Source organism: Triturus cristatus, chromosome 3_1, assembly GCF_964204655.1.
Source record: "Triturus cristatus chromosome 3_1, aTriCri1.1, whole genome shotgun sequence".
Taxonomy (NCBI): Eukaryota; Metazoa; Chordata; class Amphibia; order Caudata; family Salamandridae; genus Triturus; species Triturus cristatus.
In genome coordinates, this window is record NC_140583.1 from 366944037 (window position 1) to 366970849 (window position 26813).

Below are 26813 nucleotides of genomic sequence, written 5' to 3' on the forward strand. Positions count from 1 at the left end.
GGGAGGAGACAGAGCTGTAGCTAACTGGAACTAACAGTTAAAATATAACCGTGTTAAAGGGGTAGAACGAACTGGGAGGCACTTGTTCATTAAAGGAAACTTTACATCCCGAATCACTGTGAATTCCTTACACTTGATGAAATAACCACTGCCAAGATGGATACCCAGGCAGAGGGACGGATGGCTGGTGAAACTGAAGAAGAAATGAGGCCACATGGATGGCCGGATAGAAGAGAACTCTGGGCTAGTAGGGAGAAGAAGGTATAAGCAGCTGGTAAAAAGGCGGGAGACCGGACGGGAACAAGAAGGAAAGGGCAGAGGAGAGGAAGGGAGCATGGAAAGAAGAGGGAGAGAGCGAACGAGACTGAGAAGGAAGGGAGGGACGTCAGATGTTGAAAAAAGGATGAAAGGGAAGAAGTGGGAAGAAAGTGTCTGTCAGATGGACGAAAACAAGAAAGTAGATGATAAATTAAAGAAGGGAATTAATTGAAGACAATGTCACTGATCGGGAAACAATAAGTAAGAAAAACAATTTAGGAAGAAATTAAGAAAAAGCACAGGCAAAAGACAGAGCGATCAAATCTGTGAACGGATGTTAAAAATAGAAAGGGCGACAAGGCGCTAATGTACAAACGAGATGATCTAATCTTCGCGCTGGATGCAGGCTGTCAAGCAGAATAACAATAAAGTGCCCTGTTCTACCAATATCTGTGCTGGAGAAGTTTTATTCAATTATAACTTTCGCATTTGAGGGTTGTTATTTGTTTTAGAAAATTATACTGTGTAAGAGTAAATAATCATCTTGGAAACGTGGTTAGCAACTCCTCGCATTGATATAGCAGTAATGTGAGGTCATGACCCAAGCAGACAAAGCTTACAAATATTCTCAGAAAGCAGCACATTAATATACAAATATCTGTGGCAGTATTTTCCACAGGTATTCGTTGATTCCTCCCCAAAATTGTTAGCTCTCTGTCCTCTTAATTGGGCCACTAAGAAGGGAAAGGGATATATTTAGTGTGTAGATCTTACATAAAATTGATCATCTGGCTTCTTTAAGCCAATCAAGGAAGGTAAAGTGTGATGTTTAAATCTGAGCTAGTGACCGGTGATGGAGCAGGGGAAATACAAACATTTTTGTACCCCTTCGAAGTTAATGGCCTCATAACTTTAAAAACACTAACTGTTTGAATGCATGTATTAATCAACAAATGCACCTTTAATTAGACCCTACACGCGGGAAACTAACTGGCATTGCAAAAATCTAATTTATTTACAAATGTGAAATTAAATTAACATAGGTTTGTGATTTGTGTAGAAAGTAGACGTAGAAAGAATGCAGATGGTAAGTAAAATGGCTTTAAATATCGCTTATGCTAGGTAACACCCAACACGTGTCATTAGAATGGTGGGTGGTAAACAGGCATATTTTCTATGTCTACTTTCTGCTATGTTGTTTTCATATGTAAATGTAAATGTACAGATATTTATATAGCGCAAATCACCAACCGGTCTCTAAGCGCTTGCTTAGGGAACCCGTCCTGGTATTCCCCTGTGAGATAACCCAGCAGGGCATCCACAAGGTGAAAGCCAGGCATCCCGCCGCGAGGGGCCATTGTGGAGATTAAGCAAGCTATTGCCCAGAGTCGCAGAGTGTGAACCCATGAATCGAGTATGCACTGGAGCGAGTCCATGGACAATTTATGGACAATTTATGGACTCAAGACCCAGCCGAGCCGGGAATTGAACCCTGGTCCCGGGCTGACCTCTGCTTCCAGGTCTGCCTACTCTAACCAGTGAGCCACACTTCTCCGTTCGGACCTGCTAGGCCTTGCTTGGAAAATGGCCGCTGCAGAGAGCCGTGATTGTGTGCGCCAAATAAAGATGGCCCCCGCGCATGAGCAGAGTGGAAGTTCCAGTCACGAGTGTGTGGCCTATGCCTGGAATGAGAGATGTCAAGGCCAGTCTGACCTAAAACAAGAGTTGTGCCAAGAGTTCAGCATGAATGCATGGGAAACGGATGGGAGACTCGAACTCCAGAAGATAAACTAATTCATGATTGACGAATAATGTTGCAAATACATTAACAAAGTTAAAGTACATTTGGACTTGATGAATCACGAGAACTATTGTACGCATTGATTGGGTGCAAAACCGGTTCGAGCAATGAGGACGATGAGGTGACCATCACCACCCCTCCAATGAACCAATCAGAAAAAATGTAGCCCCTAAAAGGTTTCAATTTTTGGTATAGCAAGTTAGGGTAAAGGGTATAAAAGAGCTTGTGCTTACAATGACTAGGTTCGTTCGTGCTTTTTGGCTTTGCAACGCTTATTCTACATCGATCTATTCAGCACGACACGCTGTCTGAGACGATTTTTCTTTCTGATGCTGAGAAAGACTTTTGTCAATTTTGGACTTCGAACGTTGATGGGGAAAAGGAACGAGACCGTCGCGGGATTCTATCCTGGGAGGAATTACGTCCGAGGAGGTTAGAGGGACAGTCAGTCAGTATTGGGAACCTATCCTGTGATCTTCGATTCATGTTCTGGTGAATCATTCTTGTCCTCGCCCTAAGGCCAAGGGTAATGAGTATTTTCCATTTCTATTCAATCTTTACTTAAATGCTTATGAAAACAATGTCTAGAATATTTGTCTAATAAACTTTACTTGTTCAATTTATTCAATGAATCTAGATAAAATGTCATGCTAACTCAAAGCTGAGTCTGTGGTTATTAGAACTAAAGTTCTGATCAATAATTGTTAAAAGATTTAATTGTGATTGAGCTGGACTTAATTGCCATCAACTGATTCCTACCACTTGGTCCATTGACCGAAATAGCGGAGTACCTTGATGTTTAGAACCAACAATTCCAAAATCAAATGTATATAATGTGTATATAGATATTAGTTAGGTAAAAATTATAACAAGGTACCCCGTATGTCTTGCAGCTCGTCTACTTATCACTGATCCAGAAAAACTGAGTAAATGTGCGTTTCGGTGTCAGGGGCCCCACCGATGAATAAATGGTGTAAGGGTTTTCTGGGTTGGTGTCAAAAGGTAAAGGTTTTATAATAGCCACGCTGCATCACCGGCACAATAGAAAGAGTTAATAAGGGCAGACTGATTCACATTTTGCATTGGGCTTTTAATTGAAGTCCAGATCGATGGTTCCTAAAGTGCATCAATACATGCAGAACCTGGGAAGATGAAGGAGGCGGGAATCGCACTTGGAAAGGCTGTCTGAGATTCCCCATGCAGCCTTTCAGGGCCAAGCGCAATGTGTGCTATTTATGATTGCAGACGGACTGGGGGCAGCGCCGAGGAAAAAACTGACAGCTAGAAGCTACCTCTTCCACTGTCCGCTTTAGTTGTGCCTAACTGAACTGTGGGAATGAAGCATTCTGCAAAGTTTAAATCTATATTAAAAAATATTTAAATAACTGGAACGGTTTGCAGGGACTGGGAGGTCATGAAAGCAGGGTGGGAGAGCGAATGGAGAGGGGGTGGAACAGAATAGAAAAGCCTTGACAAAGCTGGGGCTGAAAGTTAGGACCACCAACATCAGGACATGAGCAAACAAGTAACAGATGCTGTCGAATTTGCAAGCTGCGATGAGGGTGGTACGTTTGGATGGCTTAAGCAGCGAAGCGTGCAGCCGTGGCTGACATCGATCCAGATCCATAGCTTAACAAATGTGACAAGATTTAGAAGAAGAGTTACAGGTTTCTTTACAAAAACAGCTTGGAGCGAATGAAAACAGGACTGGGCTCTTAAACAAAGAAAAAAGAAGTTCCTTAAACAGATGTTAAATTGATGACTAGTGGAGTGATATAGTACTTGATCCCTGCACTGGGAGAGGGCTAAACACAGGAAGAGGCATGACACATGCATGCCATGGACGAATGAGGAGAAAGAGTAGGAGAGTGACGATGCAGCCAGCAAATGGGAAGCGTATGGCGGGCTGAAGCCCACAAAGTATATTCATGTCTCAAAGAGAAGGTATTAGTGCTGTCTAGCCAAGACCTAAAAGTGTGCTTTCCTCGGCACAGGTGCAAACTCTGACTCTGCCTTAGCTGAGGAGAGCACATTTGTTAAAGACGGCTGCGGTTTGAAACTGAGGCTCCATATTTTATTAAAGATGGCTGCTGTTTGAAACAGAAGGTCCATCTTTTACTGGAGGCAGACTGTCATCCGTTTTAAGAGGGGGCTAGGATTATCCCCCACCCCCACCAATTGGCGTTTGCAGTGTGTTATTGCACCGACCTGCAGCGGGAGCCTTGGAGGTCTCTCATACTACACATGCCTCAATGTGGTTCACAATCAGTGCACCGCCTGAAGTCCTCTTGCAGACTGGGCATAATAGCAAAGGGTACCTTCATTGCATGGGGCCATGCCATCTGCAAAAGAGACGACATCCTTTGTGATTTATGCTGATGCAGATCTTGCTCAACATGGATGTAATTTATGGAACACTGGGGCAGTTTGTCTTTATGGACGTCGGTTCGGGCTCCACTTTACTTGTTTTTCAGTTCGTTTTTTTTTATACACAGATAGTGAATTATATAATATTATTCTCTATTAGTGTAATAAAAAAAGGGGGTAAAACTAGCCGGAATATGACCCTTTAAGTCAACTGAGGTAAATTAAAAATGCTTTTAAATGTGTGTAGTGTGTTCTTGTGGGTGAGTGTGCATATGTAAGAGAGTTTTTTGTGTATATGAGTGAATGTGTGTACGTGTAAGCATGTGTGTGTAAGTGAAAGAAAAGGTTGAATTGTGTGTGATATCACTTCCGCTACCTCAGGACTTTTGGTGAATTGCTGTCCATATTGCGCAATTGATAGTACAGAAAGAGTCGCACACGTGTCAATTGACCTTTCTGTAATGGTTTAGTGGTCTGGAGGGCTCAAACAATAGAGGCACATGACCTTTGCACCCCCGGCCCTTTTATTAGTATTGGCTAGGTAAATATATATTTTTTTAAAGCACACGTTTAAAGGGACCTAGGACATGTTCATTCTGGTATGGCATGGTTACAGGCGAGCTCCATCCGTCTACTTTCAGAATGTAGGACATTTGCACAGTCAAGCTTTGTGTATTTCCCACAGCTGGAAAACAATTGTGAAATACAAATTAAACTTGCGCTGTATTTGCAGCTGTTTCTTTCTTCCCCTTGGCGTTCTATAAGCTCCTGTGTCCTGGTTGCTCTCAATCCCCCCACTTCGTTTTTTAGTCATCTGATCTCCTAAGCTTTTGTCATCCGCCCTGTAGTAGGTTTTTAAATTTAGTTACCAGACCGTAGCAGTGCTGCCCACAGGTATCAAACGTGTGCCTATTTCACTACTTTTTGCGGACCATAGCATAAATACAATTATTGGCACGTCCTATTGCGTGTCAGGATGAAAAGATATGGGTAATTCGATGTTGCAATGTCTGTTTTTTCTACTTTTGATTTTTATGTTTGTTAAGGAAACAAGACACCGTATCTGGATTTGCATATTTATAGGTGCTGATAAGACACTGTATCTGGATTTGCATATTTATAGGTGCTGATTGTGGATTAGAGTGGCTTGGAAGAGCAGATTTTCAACTAGGAAGCCCTGATAGGAAGAGACGCAGAAAAAATGAACAGGTAAAATATTTTGTTTGCTCAGAATTGTTTAAATTGTTCCTTCTATTGTTCAAATGTATCACTTTTCATTTCTGGGTCATCATCAATTTCTTATTGTCCAAACTAATTTATTGGTGGGAATCAGTAGCGTCTCCTACGGGGCAACAGTGGTGTGGCGGGGAGGGAGGGGGAATTAAGAAAAGCTGAATCATAAATCAAATTATTGGAGGAGCCGCCCCTAGTGGGAATTTAATTTCATTAGTTTATTTAATTGTTTTTGACAACATAACTTAATGACCGTGGTGACCTTGCCAAATTAAGAGTTACATATGTCTTTTGTGTGCTGTATTAATTTCTCTAAATAATAACTGTACATTGTGTGCTCTTTGTAGCTATATTTGTAGGAATGGAAATCCCAGACTGTTAGTTATCCCATCCCTGCCATTTTATCTTTTTTCCTCTACTTCCTCTCAATTTTTGCTCTGTTTGAGGGGCCCCAAACCCAAATTTCCCCAAGCTTCCCCACATAAACTCTAGAAACAGCAACTCTAATCTTGCTGTATAATAGGTCCGTGAGACCAGAAACTGGTCTCCATAGCCCGTAGTTTTGAGAGAAGCAAACAATGGCTGCTGTCTCTCTCCTATGGAACTGAAGTCCAGTGACCAGAGTAGCATCAGTTTTTAGGTATAAGCCTACCAGACAGTGCAGCTGTCTGGTTTGCCAAAGACATTGTCCTATCTTGTCTGATTTGCTGTGCATTTCAAGACGGGTCAAATCAAGCTGTCTTCCAAGGGAGCTTGGTGTTTACTTTTCTTTCTCCGAGTTCAAAGTGAGAGAATGTATGTGACAGTCCTGGTGGGTATTTATGAAAGGGGAGAGGGTGTAGTACTTTATTTTCTTTTTTAGCACGCAACAAAAAAAAAGAACTGTGCTGATGTTTCTGAATATATCTGAATTAGTACAAATGAAATACATTTTTTGGTCATTTGGAAGTGTGGTGGAAACAAATATTTGAATACGATCAAAACACATCCATACACTAGCTGATGACATTTGCACACATTATCGTTTGTGTGAAGTAAAACCGTATTTCGGTGCAAATGAAATGGTCATTTCAATTGAAAATGTGTTGTCTGTAATGGCAGTGGGCTACACCATGCATGCTCCGCACTACGGCACTCCATTCCACTCTATGCCCTTCCACTTCACGCCACACCATTCCATGACACTCAACCCTATGGCATGCCACTTACTCTAAGCCCCTCCATTCTAAGACATGCCACACCACTGAACTCCATATAACTCAAATCTATGCCAATCACTTAAAGAAGCCACTCTACTATATGCCCCTCTACTGCACACCACCTACCCCACCCTACTCCACTCTCTCATTCAAATCTACCCCACTCAACTACAATATACCCCAATTTACCCCACTCAATCTACCTCACTCCAATCTACTCCAATCCAATTTACTCCACTTCAATCTATCCCAGTATACCTCAATCAACTCCAATATACGCCACTCCACTCTACCCCAATCAACCCCTATTCATTTGATACTACCCACTCCAGTCTGTCTCACTCCATCCAAGGCTACCACACTCCAATCTACCACAATTGACCTCACTTAAATGTACCTCCTCTCCGCTCCAGTCGACTCGACTCCACTCCAATCTACCCCAGTCCAATTTTCCCCACTCTATTTCAATTGACCCTACTCCAAACTCCACTGTACTCTACCCAACTTCTCTCCACTCTGTATCCCACTCCAATGAATCCCACTTCAGTCTACCACACTCATCTAATCTACCCTACTCCAATCTAACCTACATCGCACAAACACACCCAACTCCAGTCTAACCCACCCACCCCATTGTACTCTACCTCACTCCAATCATCCCACTCTACTCCAGTCTACCCCACTCCACTTCAATCTACCCTGTTCCAATCATTCCTATTCAATCTACCTCACTTTAATCCAATCTACCCTACTCTAATCCACCCAATCTAGCCCACTCCACACAATCTACCCCACTGCACTCCACTCTACTCAATCAAACCCACTCCACTCTACCCTAATATATCCTACCCCTAGATACCCTAGCTACCCTACTCCAATCTACCCCACTCTACTCCAGTCTACCCCACTACACCCCAGTCTACCCCACTCAAATCACCACACTAATCTACCCCACCCCACTCTACCCCCACTCCACTCTATGCAAATCTACCCCACTTCATTCTACCCCATTCTGTTCCATTCCACCCCACTCCAATCTACCACACCCTATGCCTCGCAATACCTTTCCACTAATGGTTAACCATGGTGAATGGCAGCCATAGTAGTGTACAACATAGCTAAAACACTTTGCCAAAGGAATAGGTCTCAAATAGGCGAGACCTATTGACTTTGCCAATGCTTGTTGTTTTTTGACAGTGTGGTTGTCGCCATACCTTAAATCATCAAGAGAAAAAGAGCTCCTGAGAAGAGACGTATGGCTTCGCTCATACGTGGTGGCTTTAAGCACAGCATTTGGGTAGAAGATTTATGCTTGTGTAGCACTTTGTACCTTGGTAGAAGATTTGGGTACAATACAGCAGAGTAGTTTTTAAAATGATGACAAGCCAATGATGAAAGTTATATGTCTGAGCTGAATATTTTGATAAGTTATGATAAAGGCGGTTGGCCTGACATATTTATTGAGAAAAGCGCATGATAAAATCAATTAGCATTTATGGGTGAATTGTTATTACTCTGTGTTAAAGCCTGCAGAAACACATATATATATATATATATATATATATATCTAGTGGCGGTCGCCAGTTTATAGTTAGGACCTAGTTTCCATAGGAAAAGCTTTGAAAAGCTTTTGTTTTCTCAATAACTTTGGCACCGGTTGACAAATCTTTGCGAAATTTTCAAAACTCGTGGGGCGCTCCAGTCAGCTCCTATCTTGAAAGTTTCGGGGTGATTTGGCAAGCGGGGGCCAAGGAAAAAAGGGGGGTCCCAAAACGTGTTTTCTCAATGTTATTTTCCATAGGAAACTTGAGACACGGCTACAGCCCGAACTGCTGAACGGAATTACACCAAATTTGGCAAAAAGGTAGCCCTTGTTTCAGAAAGAACTCTTTTTGTTAAATGGTGTAAATCCGTTCAGTAGTTCCTGAGAAATGTTTACAAAAAAGAGGTCGGAAAATCAATTTCCCATAGAAAGCTTTAGACAAGGCGACAGCTCGAACTGCTGAACGGAATTACACCAAATTTGGCATAAAGGTAGCCCTTGTTTCAGAAAGAACTCTTTTTCTTAAATGGTGTAAATCCGTTCAGTAGTTGCTGAGAAAATCAAAAAAATAAGTTTCCTTATATAGAGAGGCACGGTGGATCCGCGGACCCTCCCGACCACGCGATTTATTATAATTGGCTGTCGACATCCAAACTAGGAAGTGTTGGCAGCCATCTTGTGACTCAGTAGAACCGAGTCACAAGAAAACAGAAAAACAAACGCGTAAAACAAGAAAAGGGGTCAGGGTAGAAACACCCTGATCCCCTAGGCCTGCTTAGGGGGTCCCACAAGGAGCCCAGGGCCAAAAAAAGCATTAAAAAAAAAAAAAAGAAATCTGCAAAAGTCGCGGAGGATCCGGGGATCCTGCTACAAAAATTTAAATAACGGAGCGCTTCGTTATTATTTAGTCCCTGGGTAGGTAAGTCCCGGGGGCAATGTTAATATCGTGATTGGGGAGTCCAAGGGGGCCCCCCGCAGCCGCGGGGACCGCCAATCCCCGGGGCTTTCTTTACATATTTGTGGGGGGACACATGGCCCCCAGGCAGCCCCGGGGACCACCACCCCCCAGGGCTTGTATTTAAAATGGGTGGGGGTGGCTCCAAGGCCCCCCCCAAGCCCCGGGGACGGCCAACCCGGGGCTTTTCTTAAACATTTGCAAGGGGCACATGACCCTCCACGAGCCCTTGATGGCCCTGGGGACCGCCACCCCCCAGGGCCGGCTCCTACAGTAGTGAAGGGAGGGGGCGGGGCCTGAGGTGACATATGTGCAAGCACAACCTGTGGTGCATTTTAAGTTAGGGAATTCATTCCCCTTCAATCCTGAGGGCCCCTGGGGGCCAACTAGCCCACCAGGTGCCTCCAGTAAGCGCCACAGGCCTGCGTTGCAGAGAGGTGGCCCAGACCATGCCCCTTTTTACACCTCTCTGCAATGCAGCTCTTTGGCGCTTACTGGCGGTACCTAGTGGGCTAGTTGGATCGCACAGACCCTCCGGATTCAAGGGGACCTAATCCTTAATCCCCCAACTTACAATGCGCCTGGGGCGTGTTTGCAGAGTGGTGGAGAAAGGGGGCATGGCATTTGTTTACCTCTCACCAATCCCACTGTGTGGGGCTTACTGGAGGTAAAAGGTAGGCTAGTTGGCCCCTTAAAGACCCACAGCAGCGAAGGGGACTTCATTCCCTATCCAAGAGCGTGCCAGGGAGTGCGTTTGTAGAGTGGTGGGCAAAGTGGGCATGGCCTGGTACGAGTACTTACCAATGCTGCTGTGTGGGAATGATTGGAGGTAATAGTTTGGGAAGTTGGCCTCCAAGGATGGCTTTGGAGGCCAACTACCCCTCTTACCTCCAGTGAGTCCCACACAGTGGGATTGCTAAAACGTCTTCAGAGGCCATGGCCCCCTTTCTCTACCACTCTGCAAACGTGCCTTGTGGCAGACTACGGGATAGGGGATGAAGTCCAATTTAGTCCTGAGGGAGTTTGGGGGCCAAGAATCCCTGCTGGTACCTCCTGTAAGTCCGACGCAGCGGAATTCCTGAGCGTTGGTTGGACGCCCAGCACTCTTTCTCCACCACTCTGCAAACGCAACTACTAGTTAAAGTAGCATATTTCTGCAGCTCTGACTGAGAGGTAGTTTTAATCCCCCTGCCCTGCTATGTATTAGGGCCTTACAGAGGAGGTCATGCTAATCACAGGGGTACCCCAACGCATTGTGTTCCCTAGTGTATGTAGGTGTTTTCACTGTATTCTAAGTGTCTTTTAGCATTCACTTGCTCTAGGCCTGGTTAGTCAGAGTCAGTTACCACCAGTACCCGTCTGAAAAAGTTGTGGGCACAGGAGGATTTTGCAACAAGGCCTCTTTCTGCACCTCTGTTGGTTCTTTCTGCACATCTCTTCTTCTTCCTGCACTTTTCTTCGTCTTTCTGGACTTCTGTTGCCTCTTTCTGCATTTGTCTTGCTTCTTTCTGCGCTTTTCTTCCTCTTTCTTTTCATGTCCTACCTGTGTAGGCATAGTTAGAAATTAGCATTTAAAAAACCTCTGATGGGGCGTGGCCAAGATGGCGGAGTAGACGGACGCCTTCCCTGCCGGCTCCCGCTCCGTGGAGCCCCTAGCCTCGGTTTCTTCGCTGAATCTCCCCCCACTCAGCGAGAGGACCTGTAGCGGGAGCAGCGGAACTCCAGCGCAAGCCGGTGACCGGCTTACAGCTCCCAGGACGTCCTGGTGACGGGCGGAACACGGACGGAGCGGAGGCGCCGTGAGGAGGCGGGGCATCGCGCCGAGCCAGACGAGACTGCCGTCGGCTGGTGCATCACGCGAGGGACCCGGCTCGTCGAAGAGGCCCGCGGACACGCAGCGGCGAGACACAGCCCCCTGCTGTGGCTGACCCAAGGGACGGATTGTGACCCGGTGACCGGCAGAGGCGGGTCCTGACCCAGCAAATGGTTGGACTCCTTCACCGGTAGCGGCAAGAGGCGGCAGCGCGGCTGATCTCCCCCGGAGGCCCGGAGCGACCGGGTGCAGCCACAGCACAAACAGACTCCGGCGCTGGGCCCCGCTAGGACGACTGACGCGATACAGGTGTGGGGAGAGCCCTCACCCACCCGAGAAATAACGGACCCGGCCCCGGAACAAGGAAGCGGCGGCCCCCGGCAGGAGAACCATTGAGTGGGTGGGAGCACCGCTGCGGAGACGAGGTGGGCCAGCGTGGAGAGTAGGGGGCAGGATTTTGAAGGGCCTCGACAGAGAGCCGGCCGCCCAGGGCTTAAGTGAGTGGCCCCTGCTGTCGGAGACGGGGAGGATGTGCATTTGAGGCGACCAACGGCCCAGCAGGAGAGGCGACAGAGGGGGGGGTTCCCCCCCACACCCATCTGCGGAATTTCTCTCTCGGAGCCCGCGGAGCGTGGCGGTGCAGGAGAGCGATTGTAGACCGGAAGCCCCGCTCCGCAGCAGGGAGGGACAGAGCGGAGAGTATTACGGCCCAACGGCCCCGGCATTGGCACTGCAACGCAGTCGGAGGTGGAGGTAGGGGTGCCAGCCGTGGGAGAGTCCGGAAGGAGTGGAAGCAGCCTCGAGCACGGAACAGGGTGGCCTTCACACCGGAGGTGCGGAGTGGCCTTGCGGGAGAGCCGGAACCAGCGCCGAGTGGAGACGAGAGTGGCCCCCGCTGTGCCACAGGGACGGAGACTGCAGGAGGTGGCCCCTTGGCGGTGAGGGTCCAGAGGAAGCCGTGTCCCGGAGACCATGGCTGGCAACAAAGGAGGGAGGAAGGGGGAGCGCACCCTCCCAGAACTACTAGGAAGACATCAGCACCGGGCGGATCGGGGGCAGCAGTCCCCTGGCTCCTCCGGAGGAGCGCAGGACGCCGGAAGCGGAGAACCTCCCCTCACCAGGTCCTTTATGGAGTCTCTCTTCAGCACCCTTAGGGAGGATTTCCAAACCCTGAAGAGTGAAGTGGCAGGTGAGGTGCGGGAAATGCGCCGGGAGGTGGATGGCCTGGGAGAGCGGGTGGCCGCGGTGGAGGACGCCGGCCACAGAAGAGACTAGGAGTTTGAACAATTGCAACAAGAAGTGCTGCGCCTCAGGGACCAGCAGATTGACCTCCAGGCACACGCTGAGGACCTTGAAAATAGGTCTAGGCGGAACAACATTAGGGTCCGCGGACTTCCACCCACGGCCGAAGGGGCAGACGTAGCAGGATATATGCAAGCCCTGTTCCGAGAGATATTGGGGGAAGCGGAAGGGTTTCCTATACGGATTGACCGAGCGCATAGAGTGGGACCCCAACGCAGAGCGTCGGTGCCGCCTCCGGACATTCTGGCTTTCCTCCCGGATTTCCCGCTCAAGGAACGCATCATGGTAGAGGCGCGGAAGAGGCAGCCCCTGACTTTCCGAGGCCATCAGGTGGCCCTCTACCGGGACCTGTCGGCCATCACGCTGCAGAAGCGTAAAGCGTTCAAGGTAGCTACGGATTTCCTAAGAACACATGACACGCCCTATACCTGGGGACACCCCTTTCGACTCATTTTCCACTGGAATGGTACCATGCACCAACTGCGCTCCTTGCAGGAGACTTGTGGGGTCCTGGGAATCGATGCACCAGATGCCGAGAAGGCCGCGCAGTGGCGGGGGCGCTCCCGGGAGGATGGATGGCGGAGGGTCTCGGGGCGTCGGCCCCGTAGACGACCTGCACGACCGGACTCACCCACCATCAGGGCCGGCATGGACGATGCGGTAATGGAGGTGGCCGGGAACACTGGCGTCAGCGACATCGCATTGACTGCATGAGGCAGCTCCGGGGGAGATCAACACAGCTTTTTCTGCTATGCAGGTTTGGGGGGCGGGGTGGGGGCGGGCGGGGAGGGAGTGGTGGCTCGACGTTCACTAGTATACTTCACCGAAGACCTGTTTCCCAGGGAGCAGGACTTGGACATTGATGTTTCAGGACTTGGGGGTGACGAGAGAGGTGTTGTTTGCATGTTGTCAAAGGAGGGATGGGCGGGGGATCAGGGAGTTTTGAGGGGAGTTTGGGGGACTGGGAGGGGGGGGAGGGGCCTTTGGGGGAGTGAGGGGGGGGGAGAGGGGAACCAGGGACACGGGGGGGGCAGTCCAGTGCGTGTCCGTAGCTGCGGCTACCATAGTTGCGTACAGGCCACGATCCATAGATTTTCAGGGGACTGGACCCTCCCACATGACACATACAACATTTAAAATTGTCACGCTTAATGTCAAGGGCCTTAATAACCCGATCAAACGGCGTGCCGTTCTGTCCCTTCTAGAACACACCCAAGCAGATATCTGTTTTCTCCAGGAGACTCACCTCCTACCCCGGGACTGCTCTAGGCTGCGATCTTCCGCATTCCCTACACAATTCTTTTCATCAAACAACACTAAAACCGCGGGGGTAGCGATCCTGGTAGCCCGGCACTTCAGAGGGGAGGTACTCCACAAACACGCGGAATTGAAGGGTAGGCTCCTGGTCTACAGAGGCCGGGTGGCGGGTCTCACGTTCGCAATCGGGTCCATTTATAGCCCGAACGAACGGCAAGAACGATTTCTTCGCTCGGCGCTAGAGGAGACCGCGACTGCGCAGGACAGGCATATCCTCATAGGGGGCGACCTTAACATGGTCTTTGACGGTGCCACCGATAGATCTGCCCACCGTTCCCCACAGACGGGGGAATTCTCGGCGGGATGTAGGGCTCTGCTGACGGAGATGGATGTCGGAGACCTCTGGCGTCATATGCACCCTACAGAACGGAGCTATTCGTTCTACTGTGGTAAATAATATCTTCTTTACCGGACTGAATTTCATACGGAATCTTAAAATAAAGTAAAATAGCTCAAAATAACAAGAGGCAGAATCCGTGGTATAAGAGGTTTTCTAAATGGGCTTTATTCCATTCAAAATGGCCGACTCGAGTCGCGGCCTTCAGGTTCCGTCACCACGAGGGTTCAGGAAGTGAAGTACAATACTTTATTGACAGACATGCATTTTTATAATAAGTATATTACAATGAAATGAATGTAGAAGGCGTAACATTTGATAAGAAGAGTGACATGACAGGTACGTAATCGAAACTAGGCGTAATAAGGAATAAGAGAAACATGATTGGTTAGGATTATCAGACATAGGTGGATCTATAAGATAATACTTGGCATAGATGCGCGCGCAGCAGCATGACGTGTGATAGACGTGCAATTAGGGGTGAAGGGGACTTGACATTTAGCTCTACATGTGGAGACGAGAAGTCTGGGGGGGTCAACCTAATCCCAAATCATATCTAATATCCTATGTTTAAAGAACTGTGTTATCCACAAGGGAAGGACTCTCGGACAGAATCTAGTCTATACTGACTGTGTGCGTGTACAAGCGTCTAAGTGTCTATATGAGATGCAAGGGGCAGAAACTTTCCATGGTAACAGGGCTATGAATTACTTGCATGAAGACAGAGAAGCCGGGCCTTTTGCTTGGTAACTGGAAAAATGTTTACTTAAACTACTAGGCAGGAATGCATCGGCTGAGGGGGAAGCAGATAATTCGAAGGTGAAATACAGCTCTTGGCAGAGAATAGGCTGATGTCAGGCTTCGTGAGCCGCGCAGAGAATGAGACAAAGTTCATGGTCACAGATGCAAGCTCAAGCTGAAGCTGTCAGAGGCAGAGAGCAGGGAAAGGCTTTGAGGACAGAATCGGGCCTACTTGCCTGAACTGTAAAAATGGAGTAACTTAGCCATATAAAGTCGGTGGTCTTTTATACTTAGGAATCGAATATCCAGCCCATTGATGGCGGATCTGACAGAGAACATGTCGACGGTAGACACACATATATTTGCGTCTTAGAAACTGGAACTGGAGGGAACATACATGTACTTGTAACATGCATATAGAACCGTTGGGGTCCAAGATAGGGGACATAACTGATCAGAAAAATCCACATTTCCACATTCCCTCCTTGTCCCCTTCTTGCCCTTCAAGAGACATCAATCTTCATCATTCCATTGATTTGCTCATGGAGCATCATTTCTTCTTCCTTCTTCTTCCGTGATCTTGATTGAAATCGTGGTGGTGGAATACACGATGTGGCACACAGACCACAGATCGCTGGTCCACATTGTAGACATAGACAGCAACTGAATAGTATGAGAAGGCCAATACCTAGGAAGGATAGAACTCTCCATCCCCAGGCTGATATCACACTTCAAAACTACCCGGACCACGTCCAAGTGCCTGAATTCTCGTGTATCTGGCTTACAATCTTATGAAGGCGTGTTATAGCTTTATATACAGATGGCGAATTTTCTGGTATGAATATGCAGCAGCTGGATCCGATGACCCTGCAAGCTCCGCCCCTATCGGCCAGGATGACGTCAAGGACAAGACGATTCTGGAGAACTACAATTCTCATCGCTGATTGTTCCTCTGTCAGATTGCCTAGGGCGGCTATAGTCTCGTTTACTACAGCTTCAAGAGTCTTGGTGAGTCTGCGTATCAGCTTACTATTTGATATAGTACCTATATAGGGAAAGATACCTTTATTGAAATCTACATATTTGTCCCATGCTGTCTCAGTATAATCGACAACTGGGAGATCTCTTCGCTCTCTATTGTGTACTAAATGAACATTTCGATAATAATCAGGGGGAGCTAGGAAAACAGGTGGCAAAAGGAATGCTATGTAACAGGTACCATCCCAATCTAGAGGCAGACGCATATATGCCGTCTGGCCACATATGAAGTAAGAATGGCGAGAAACTCTAAATGAAGATTTACCTTGATCACTATATTCTACTGTAGTAACACATTTACTATGGCCCATATGTATGGAACCAACTTTTCTCACACATAATTCACCCTTAGCTGGAAATACTGACATAGTGGGCAGAATTAGTTCAACTTCGGTTTTGACATTCAAAATCATAAGATTAGGCGTAAAATTACCTAATTTATACACTTCATTTTCTAAATCAGTTCCTGTTCTACTGGGGTGACCCTCCTTATTAGGGTGACAGACTTTTAATAAAACTAGATTCAGATTTCCCCATATCCAATGTTGTTGATAAACTGCTGTGTCTGGGTCTATGGTATTTAATAAACTAAACCATGCTCCACAGGAGCCATTGTGTGTGAACGGATGTGGAAAGAAAGGCAGAACTCCTTTGTTATTCTGATAGGGAGGAAGTCGGCCACACACCCAACAATTGGTGGCATTACTAGTCTGATGGGAATGATGTAACATACTAATGAATGTGTTATTGCGCAGCGCAAGTCTATAGGACAACTCATGTGGCGGTAGGTCTCTAAAAGAATGTTCTCCAGTTATATTGAAAGCACGTTTAGAAACAGGATAATACATATGCAACAATATACTTGCAGTAACTATTAAAAAACTCAAGAAAAACAAAATTAATAAAGTCACAATACAGTGGCTACGCAGTGATTTACAATAAGCATGTCGTTTCATTATGATTCTGGACTCTACATGATTCAGACCTAAGGGATACATGTCGGGACAGATTCAACCGCTTCACCTTGGAGAGGACTTAAACAATCAAATCGTCCGACAGTTTAGATCTGGACCTGAGTTTCTGTTTATAGAGTTCGGTGCTACTGGCCTCAGCCAAAGGTAGCTTTGAGTCAATGGGGGAAGACACACGGGGAGTACTGTTTGTGTCAGGAGGAAGTCCATGAAATTTTTTTTATATGGCTGGAATGCACCCAGCCTTTCCTCCCTTCGATCTTCACAGCTGTTCTGGTCGTCAGCAGGACCAACTTAGGAAGCCTCCACCTTGGCTCCAGTTGGGTTTTCCGATCAAAATTCCTGACGAGAACATAATCGCCGGGAATTATGTCATGAGGTTTCACCTCGGTGTTGTCAGGAAAAGCTGCGACTACCTGTGAACGACAAGATTGTAGTGCAGACATCAAGGAAGCCAGGTAATCTGTCAGCATATTACAGTCAACATCAGTTATTTTACGGGGTATAGGCGTCCCCCACATATTCGGTGGCCTACCAAAGATCACCTCATAAGGCGATAGCCCTGTTCGAGAGTGTGCTACCATCCTCATGTAAAATAGCGCAACTGGTAAGGCTACTATCCAGTCCACACCCTTTTCCTGACATATTTTAGACAATCTGATTTTTAAAAGTTGATTATGTCGTTCCACGAGACCTGCTGCCTCGGGGTGTCGGACACAGTGGAATTTCCACTGATATCCCAACAAGAGTGAGACATGTTTCATTAATTCGGATGAGAAAGGCTGACCGTTATCTGAATATACAACACGTGGTAAACCGTACCGTGGGAAGAATTCTCTAACTAGCTGTTTGGCAGTAGTCGGGGCAGTGTAATCTGATACGGGATACGCCTCTGTCCAACGGGAGAGAGCGCAGACAACTACGAGAACATATTTGAATCCTCGACAACGTTCCATCTGAATATAATCCATCTGGAGGACTTCAAAAGGATGGTCAGGAGGCTGAAATCCACCCTGCTCTACGGGAACACTCTTTCCTGGATTAAACTGACAACATATCATACAGGTACGAACTTTTTGTTTAGCTGCTGCTCGTAAATGTTTATTGAACCAAATGTGCTGAATGCTGTCTAGCATAGCCTTCTCTCCTAAATGTGCTGGACTGTGAACTGTAGCTATAATGGCTTGAACCATGGAATCAGGGAGAAACCATACAGATTTCTCCTTCGTCATCCATCCTTGATCTGTCTGGATTCCTCCTAGTTCAGTCCACTTCTTTATTTCTTCTGCTGTGGCATGTGTCTGTATGTCAATTACGTCAAGTGCGGGGTCCTTAATTGTCATACACTGTGTTGGTGTCTGAACTATTGGCTTTGTCATGTCTAATGTGCGATTCTGAGCAGTCTGTTTAGCTGTTTTGTCAGCTAAATCATTGCCTTGAGAAATGGTATCAGTAACCTTCGTGTGTGCTTTACATTTCATAATCGATATAGCAGTGGGTAGATGTATTGCGTCTAACAAAGCATGAATGAGGGGTCCGTGCTGAATGTGGGCACCATGGGAGGTTAAATAACCTCTCTCTCGCCACAGCACGCCGAAGTCGTGTACAACTCCGAATGCATAACGTGAGTCAGTGTATACATTAACTTTCTTATTTGTGGCTTGAATACAGGCTTGTGTTAGAGCAATAAGTTCTGCTGCTTGGGCTGACAAAGTATCTATACAATTTGTCTCAATAACTTCAGTGTCTGTTGTGACTGCATACGCGGCCACTAAGTCTCCTGTACTTGCTCTCATGCATGATCCGTCTACATACAACGTCAGGTCTGGATCTAACAATGGAACGTCTGTCAAGTCTTGTCTAGGTTTCGTCTTTATTTTAATGATTTCAACACAATCATGAGCTAGTGGGTCTGTTCCAATTACAGGTAATAGTGTAGCAGGATTCAATGTATTACACCGTCGGATCTCTATGTGTGGTTGAAACAATGTCAGTTCATAACCGGTAAGTCTTGCTATGGTCAAGTGTTGTGTTTGTGTTCGGTTCACAAGAACCTCTACTGCATGTGGTACTTGTACTGTCAATGGGTGTCCTAATACTATGGCATCGCTTTGTCTGATAGCTAAGGCTGTCGCTGCCACTGATTTCAGGCATGCAGGCAAAGCCTGAGCTACGGGATCTAATGTACTGGAAAAATAAGCACATGGCTTGCGTGATCCTGCTTGATCCTGAGTGAGTACTGACAAGGCAGTACCTTCGCGTTCTGTAACAAAGAGTGTAAAATGTTTGCTATAACATGGCGTTGCTAAAACAGGTGCTTGACATAAAGCTTCCTTTAGGCTTTCAAAAGCTTGTGTATGTTCCTGAGTCCAAGGGAGAACAGTCGATGTGGCTGCCTCCTGTGTGGTTAACTGAATGAGTGGTTTTGCTAGAAATGCGTACTGAGGGATCCACTGCCTACAATATGAAGTGAGGCCTATGAAAGCCCGCACCTCCTTTTGTGTCTGGGGTATTGACATGTTAGCAATTAACTGGATGCGGTCTGGTGTAAGCTGCCTTCCCTCCTTGGACAGCGAGTGACCAAGATAAATAACTCGCTGGACACAGAATTGCAGCTTAGAAGGAGACACCTTGTGCCCCTTGTCGGCTAGAAAATGTAAAACTGTCAGAGAAGCCTTTTCACATTCTGACTCGCTTCTTGCGGTGATCAGCAGATCATCGACATATTGAAGCAGTGCAGTATTGACTGGCATGTGTATACTGTCAAGTTCTCGTTTCAGTGCTTGGCTGTAGATGCTGGGGCTTTCTGTGAATCCTTGGGGAGCGCGTGAGAATTTAAAGCTGCGCCCATTTAAACTGAATCCGAACAAGTATTGGCTTTCCGGATCTATTGGGACGCTAAAGAAGGCATTCTTGAGATCGATTACAGTAAAGAATGTTGCTTCGGAATCAATTGCTGTCAACAATGATGATATATCAGGGACCACAGGGAATTGTGGTACAATGCATTTGTTTAGTTCACGCAAATCAATGACCAATCGGTATACTGGTGGGGCAGTAGGGTCAGTTCGTTTAAGAATCGGAATTATCGGTGAATTACATATATTGGAGTCTGTTTCTATAACTACTCCCTGGGCAATCAGCTCATCAATGATTTTCAGCAAAGCCACTACAGCATCATGCGGTAACTTGTATTGTCGCATTCGTGGTAGTACCACTCCTGCTTTCAATGTAACTCGATAGGGTGTAATGTTCATGCAGCCAACATCCGTAGGGCCTTGTGCCCATAGATGTACTGGTAAAGTCTGTAATCGGGGATCCATGTCTCTAGACACATAGTGACCTTTAAAATCACGTAAAAACAACCTTACTCCTTCCGGAGAGCAACATATTATGGCTCCTAGTGCTTTCAGAGTTTTAATTCCTAACAGATTTTCTGGGCATGACTTAGTAAGCAATAAATCTGTAGTTCGTGTCAAAGGTCCTATCGTAAGTGGTAGAGGCTGTGATACTTCATTAACAATAGGTTTTCCTGAAAAACCAAGGGAAACATTTTGAGAGCCTGAGAGGGGTGCCCCTGGAACTTCACTACGTTTTATTGTTGTTCGACTTGCCCCTGTATCGAGTAAGAATTTTCTATTTTGACCTAATAATTCACTATGTACATAAGGTCCTTCTTGATCTACAGGAATCTCGATGAGCGGTAAGTCAACTTCCCTCTCTAGGCTGGTTCATGCGTAATGCTGATATTCAGGGTATTCATACTGTGCAGTCTGATACATTTGTCGTGTCGTTGTTTGTGTGGCAGTAGCAGGCAACGGTGGTGCAGCTGGCACAAACTGTATGGGTTGCTGTGAGGCTGGCATTGCCTGTTGCTGAACTGGCATGGACTGTCCATGCTGCATAGCTCCTTGTTCATTCTGATCTTGTCTAACTAATCGTGGTCTCTCTTTTGCAATACCTGTAGCTATATTACGTTTCAGGACTGGACAATCATGTACATAATGGCCTAGTTGTTTACAGTAATTGCAGGTTCCTTTTACAGGAACTGCAGAATCACCAGAATGTGTCACACCCTTTTTGTGACCATCTGCTGGTATTGTCTGAGAAACTAGCATTTTCATTTTTGTATCCTTCATGCGTCTATGCTCATGTTCTTGTTCATCCCTAATTCTATTGTGATGATACTGTAACATTTGTAGCATTTGCGACGGAGTGTTACTTTGCCAGGTACTCTCGAATTTCAATATTCTATTCTTCACTGGAGGCAATGCATTTTCCACCAATTTTGTCACAAATAAATGTGGATATGAGTCACTACTTGCTTTTATACCACTATTTATACCAAAACATTTTTCAAATCGAGCATAATAATCGCTTGTGTCTTCATCTTGCTTTTGTTTGCAGGCTGTGATTGCACCCCAATCTTCCTTTTTTGTAGTTAATAAACGTGGCAGTACCTGTACTAGTAAACCTGGTAACAGTTTAACTTTATCCCCGAGCCCCGAACCTGCAGTTCGGCCCCTTTCTTCCTCTGCTAATGCTGTCCAGTCTATCTTTTGGTCTCCTACTTCCCACTCTTTTTCTTTCAGTTTTTCATAAATGCCAGCAGGCAAAAGCACCTTTAATATCGTCATAATATCAGGAAAGGTGTACTCTCCCATCAGTAACATGTCTTTAATTTCTCGGTGGAAACCCGCTGGGTCCTTGTCGTGACTAGGTACTACTTTCTTCATTTCTAATAATTCCATTTTTGATATGGGTGTGTAAACAAATACACGGTGAAACTCATTGTCTTCGCCTTTTATTGGGTGCACTTCTCGTAAAGGATTTTGTCTATCCATATAGTACGGTGCTCTTTCTCTGCGGGGCAGGAAGAGAGAATCTGGATTTACAAAAAGGACATACTGTTTACGTGACACTAATATCTCTTTAATTAGCTTGTTACTAGAGCCTCTCCATCTGTTCGTGAGTAGTTCCGTTAATATATCAGGTAAAGGACCGGGGTCAGCATGTTGGCTCTTATATAATATGAGGAGTTGCTGAATCATATAGATTCCAGCTAAACGTTGTTCATCTGTACTGAGATTAAAAAACGTGTGTGCTACGGTCTCATCACCGTATTTTTCAGGACTGTCAATCCAGTGAACGGCTGATCTGGCTAATTCTTGCTCATCCATGGAATCGAGGAGGTGGTAACCCCTTCGTTCTCGTAGTATCTTATCTGCGGCTTGAAACGAATGTTCAGGAGATTTCAGATTTATTACAGGCGTCGGATACGTTCTGCTATTATTTGGACATACAGAGTGTATGGGATCAGAAAAACATCTAGTATTTTCACAGGATCTTCCTCTGCCTACATAGGCTATGGTCTCTGACTGTCTTGCGGAATTCCCTGATTCGGACACTTCATCCTGCTCAAACTCGTCTGTTCCCAATCTTTCTTCATGAATACGCTCTATTTCTTTACGTATTTTTCGGCACATGGCTATTATACAATTTTGCTTATCGTGTCTCCCTTCTGATATATTCTGACTCCATCTTGTAAGAATAAGCATTGCATTCGGGTCTACCCCCGAACGATCTTGATTTCTGATTACACAGTTTATGAGGAAACGTAACAGTTCCCCCTGTATCTCTACTTTCTGGAATTCCATAGCTCTGTTAATACATCCTGGATCTCGTCCTGTTTGAACAAAATGATATATGTTATCCAGATGTGTAGTCATCCCTGGTAACCTCGCTAAATACTCTGCGGCTCGCCTAATACGTAATGATGCCAGGACCATTTCGTCCTCTTTACCAACCACCGGGTCATATCTGCAATTTACAAGAAGTTCCTTAAGCGTACGTTCACTTACGAATTTAGGTGTACGTGAATGTGCTGACTCTTGAAAGACAAGTTTATTTATTCTAGGTGGTGTGAAGGTATTGCTAGCCCCTCCCGTGGCCCCATCTGGGGCGTCGGGTGTGAATGGGTTCGTTGAACGTGACACAGCAACTATGGGTGTCGATACCCCTGTAGAGTCGACTGCGGAGACAGATGCGGAAACAGATGTGCTTGCCGAAGCTTGTGTTGGGACTTGCTGTTGCACGGGGACAGATACCTGATCCTGACGTTGAACCCCTCCGCCAGACGGTCTATGTGGTGTGGCGTTAGCATACTCGGGAGCTGCGTCATCTAGATATGAGGAAAGAAAAACATCTTCTGCGGTTCTGGGAAGCCCCTTTGGATGTACCTTAATTGGAAATAATGGGGGTGGCAAGTCTTTTGGTATTTCTGTAACAGCTTTAGGTAGTCCTTCGGCGAGAAGGGGATACATACCATTCATAAGAGCATTTCTTTGTCTATTCACTTGTTCTGATTTCACTCGGATACCTTCCTTAATTAATAGATTTTCTTGAACTTTATTTGAACTTTCTTTACTCCTCTCTTCTTGTCTACGTGCTTTTTCTGTTCGTCTATGAGATTCTTTACGCCATAACTCAACAGCGTCTTTCTGTGACTGTCTGACCTTTCTTTTCCATAACTCTTCCTCCACTTTCATGATGCATTCTGCATCCCAGGTTCCCGCTACGGGCCACCTTTGACTTTCCGGCAATCCCTTGGTATAATCTACCCATAGATCAAGAAACAATATGGCATCTAAGCCATGTTTATGGTACATAAAATGCCCTGGAGTGTCCCTAGGAGGAATAGGAACTGCTTCTTCAAGCACCCCTTTTCTGGTAGTAATCTGTCTTAACTTCGAGAAGAGCGGCATATTTACAACTGATCTGATACTTACTCTTGAATTTTCTTAATACGAAAAACACAAATAATGAACAGTGAACAATGAACAGTCATTCATACTACAATATTTTGAACACTTTAAACATTAAACATTAAACATTGTAACAATGATCGACAATGATGACAGCCTGCCTAACTAATCACCACGCTGAATTCTTGACAATAACTGAATACTTCGGAATACTTGATATACTGCTAAACAGTACATATACACTGCTAAACAGTGCAGACCGGATTTGTGTACCCAAATCCGTCTTGACCGGCACAACCTATGTGCGCGTCAACACGCCTCCCCGGCGATGGTACTCACCGAGTAGCTCCTTGAAACGGAAGGCCTCAGAGAATGGACAGGACTCGATAACTGCGGACAGCGGACCCTCTGGACATCGGGATTTCGAAAGACCTGGTGGGCCTCTGTATACCTCGGATCTTGCTCTCTCAGCTAGGCTCTGGTCGGGATACTTCGCACTTCTCACCGCCTCGTCTGGGTTGATCGCAGCCTCAGTCGCCCCCGCTTGACCGGAGGGAGCTTACAGGAAATCCTGCTGGTACGCGTTTATGGTCCGTCCAGCTGTGGCAGGAGACCGGGCCTGCAACGCACCGCCGGCGCGTGAGATGAGAAAGTGTCCCTGTTCGGGCGCCATTATGTGGTAAATAATATCTTCTTTACCGGACTGAATTTCATACGGAATCTTAAAATAAAGTAAAATAGCTCAAAATAACAAGAGGCAGAATCCGTGGTATAAGAGGTTTTCTAAATGGGCTTTATTCCATTCAAAATGGCCGACTCGAGTCGCGGCCTTCAGGTTCCGTCACCACGAGGGTTCAGGAAGTGAAGTACAATACTTTATTGACAGACATGCATTTTTATAATAAGTATATTACAATGAAATGAATGTAGAAGGCGTAACATTTGATAAGAAGAGTGACATGACAGGTACGTAATCGAAACTAGGCGTAATAAGGAATAAGAGAAACATGATTGGTTAGGATTATCAGACATAGGTGGATCTATAAGATAATACTTGGCATAGATGCGCGCGCAGCAGCATGACGTGTGATAGACGTGCAATTAGGGGTGAAGGGGACTTGACATTTAGCTCTACATGTGGAGACGAGAAGTCTGGGGGGGTCAACCTAATCCCAAATCATATCTAATATCCTATGTTTAAAGAACTGTGTTATCCACAAGGGAAGGACTCTCGGACAGAATCTAGTCTATACTGACTGTGTGCGTGTACAAGCGTCTAAGTGTCTATATGAGATGCAAGGGGCAGAAACTTTCCATGGTAACAGGGCTATGAATTACTTGCATGAAGACAGAGAAGCCGGGCCTTTTGCTTGGTAACTGGAAAAATGTTTACTTAAACTACTAGGCAGGAATGCATCGGCTGAGGGGGAAGCAGATAATTCGAAGGTGAAATACAGCTCTTGGCAGAGAATAGGCTGATGTCAGGCTTCGTGAGCCGCGCAGAGAATGAGACAAAGTTCATGGTCACAGATGCAAGCTCAAGCTGAAGCTGTCAGAGGCAGAGAGCAGGGAAAGGCTTTGAGGACAGAATCGGGCCTACTTGCCTGAACTGTAAAAATGGAGTAACTTAGCCATATAAAGTCGGTGGTCTTTTATACTTAGGAATCGAATATCCAGCCCATTGATGGCGGATCTGACAGAGAACATGTCGACGGTAGACACACATATATTTGCGTCTTAGAAACTGGAACTGGAGGGAACATACATGTACTTGTAACATGCATATAGAACCGTTGGGGTCCAAGATAGGGGACATAACTGATCAGAAAAATCCACATTTCCACACTACTCGCACGCGCACAAGACGTATGCACGGCTGGACCACCTTTTGGTCTCCGGGCCGGTGCGTACGCTAGCTACGGCAGCAGACATAGGAGTGATCTCGGTGTCGGACCACGCCCCAGTGACGGCTACCCTCTGTCTCCCGCTGACCTCCTGTCCCCCACGGGTCTGTAGACTGCGGGATACACTACTCAGTAGACGAGACGTGGTCGAGCAGGTCACGACGGTGGTACGGGACTACTTGTCCCACAATGAGAACTCAGACACGTCTCGGGCGACCCAATGGGCGGCGCTGAAAGCGGTGCTCCGGGGGAATTTATCGCGGTCTCCTCGGCGGACAACGCCAACAGGAGGGGGAAGCGCGAGGAGCTTACGCAGAGGGTCCGTGAATTGGAGCACATACACAGCCGGACGGGAGCCCCCAGGATCTGGCGGCAACTCCAAGGGGCGAGAAAACTCCTGACGGCCTTGGATATGGATCGCGCGGAATACGCGGCACTGCGCCTCAAGCACGCCTATTACACAGGGGGAGACAAATGTGGCAGATTGTTAGCGAGTAAGCTTAGGGTCGCCCGTCAGAAACACACGGTGCAAGCGATCTCTGACCCTACGGAGTCCACGGCCACAGAGGATGCCCACATAGCGGAACGTTTTCGCAGGTATTATGCAGACCTGTACGCTGGAGATCCCCCGGATGCTCTCGCAACGCCGGGGTATCTAGATTCGGTCTCTCTGCAGTCCTTAACGCTCTCCCAGGCGGAGGCACTGGAGAGGGACATTAGGCCTGAGGAAGTGATATCTGCGATAGCCCGCCTCAAACATGGGAAATCCCCGGGCCCGGACGGCTTTACGCCACTCTTTTATAAAACGTTCTGTGCACTACTGGCGCCAATCCTCACGCGTCTATTTAACACCTTTGCGACACCGGGCGCAATCCCACCGGACTTGTTGCGAGCGTCCCTGGCGGTCATCCCCAAGCCGGGTAAGGACAGATCACACTGTGGCTCCTATCGGCCAATATCTCTCCTTAATATCGATCTCAAATTATATACCGGGATCTTAGCAGCGCGTCTCGCCCCCCTCTTGCCAGGGCTAATCGACCCAGATCAGGCAGGGTTTATCCCCGGGAGACAAACGGTCGATAACACCAAAAGGATCACTCATCTCATTGAGAAAGCGTCGCGAATTCGGGGAGAGAGGATGTTGCTATTGGTGGACGCCGAAAAAGCGTTTGATCGCGTACATTGGCCGTACCTGGAACAGGTGTTGGAGAAGGTAGGGGTGAGAGACAAATTTCGCCATATGATTTTTAATTACTATAGATCCCCAACG

General features: G+C 46.6%; 1 protein-coding gene across 2 annotated transcripts in view; it reads left to right on the forward strand.

Moving 5' to 3' along the window:
- PYGO1 (pygopus family PHD finger 1) overlaps nucleotides 1–26813 on the forward strand; it is a 243699-nt gene that overhangs the window by 103390 nt on the left and 113496 nt on the right. For both annotated transcript variants that reach the window (XM_085644137.1, XM_085644138.1), the window contains exon 2: nucleotides 5550–5635. In XM_085644137.1, the coding sequence (XP_085500263.1) occupies nucleotides 5550–5635 (86 nt within the window). The remainder of the gene's footprint in view (nucleotides 1–5549; nucleotides 5636–26813) is intronic.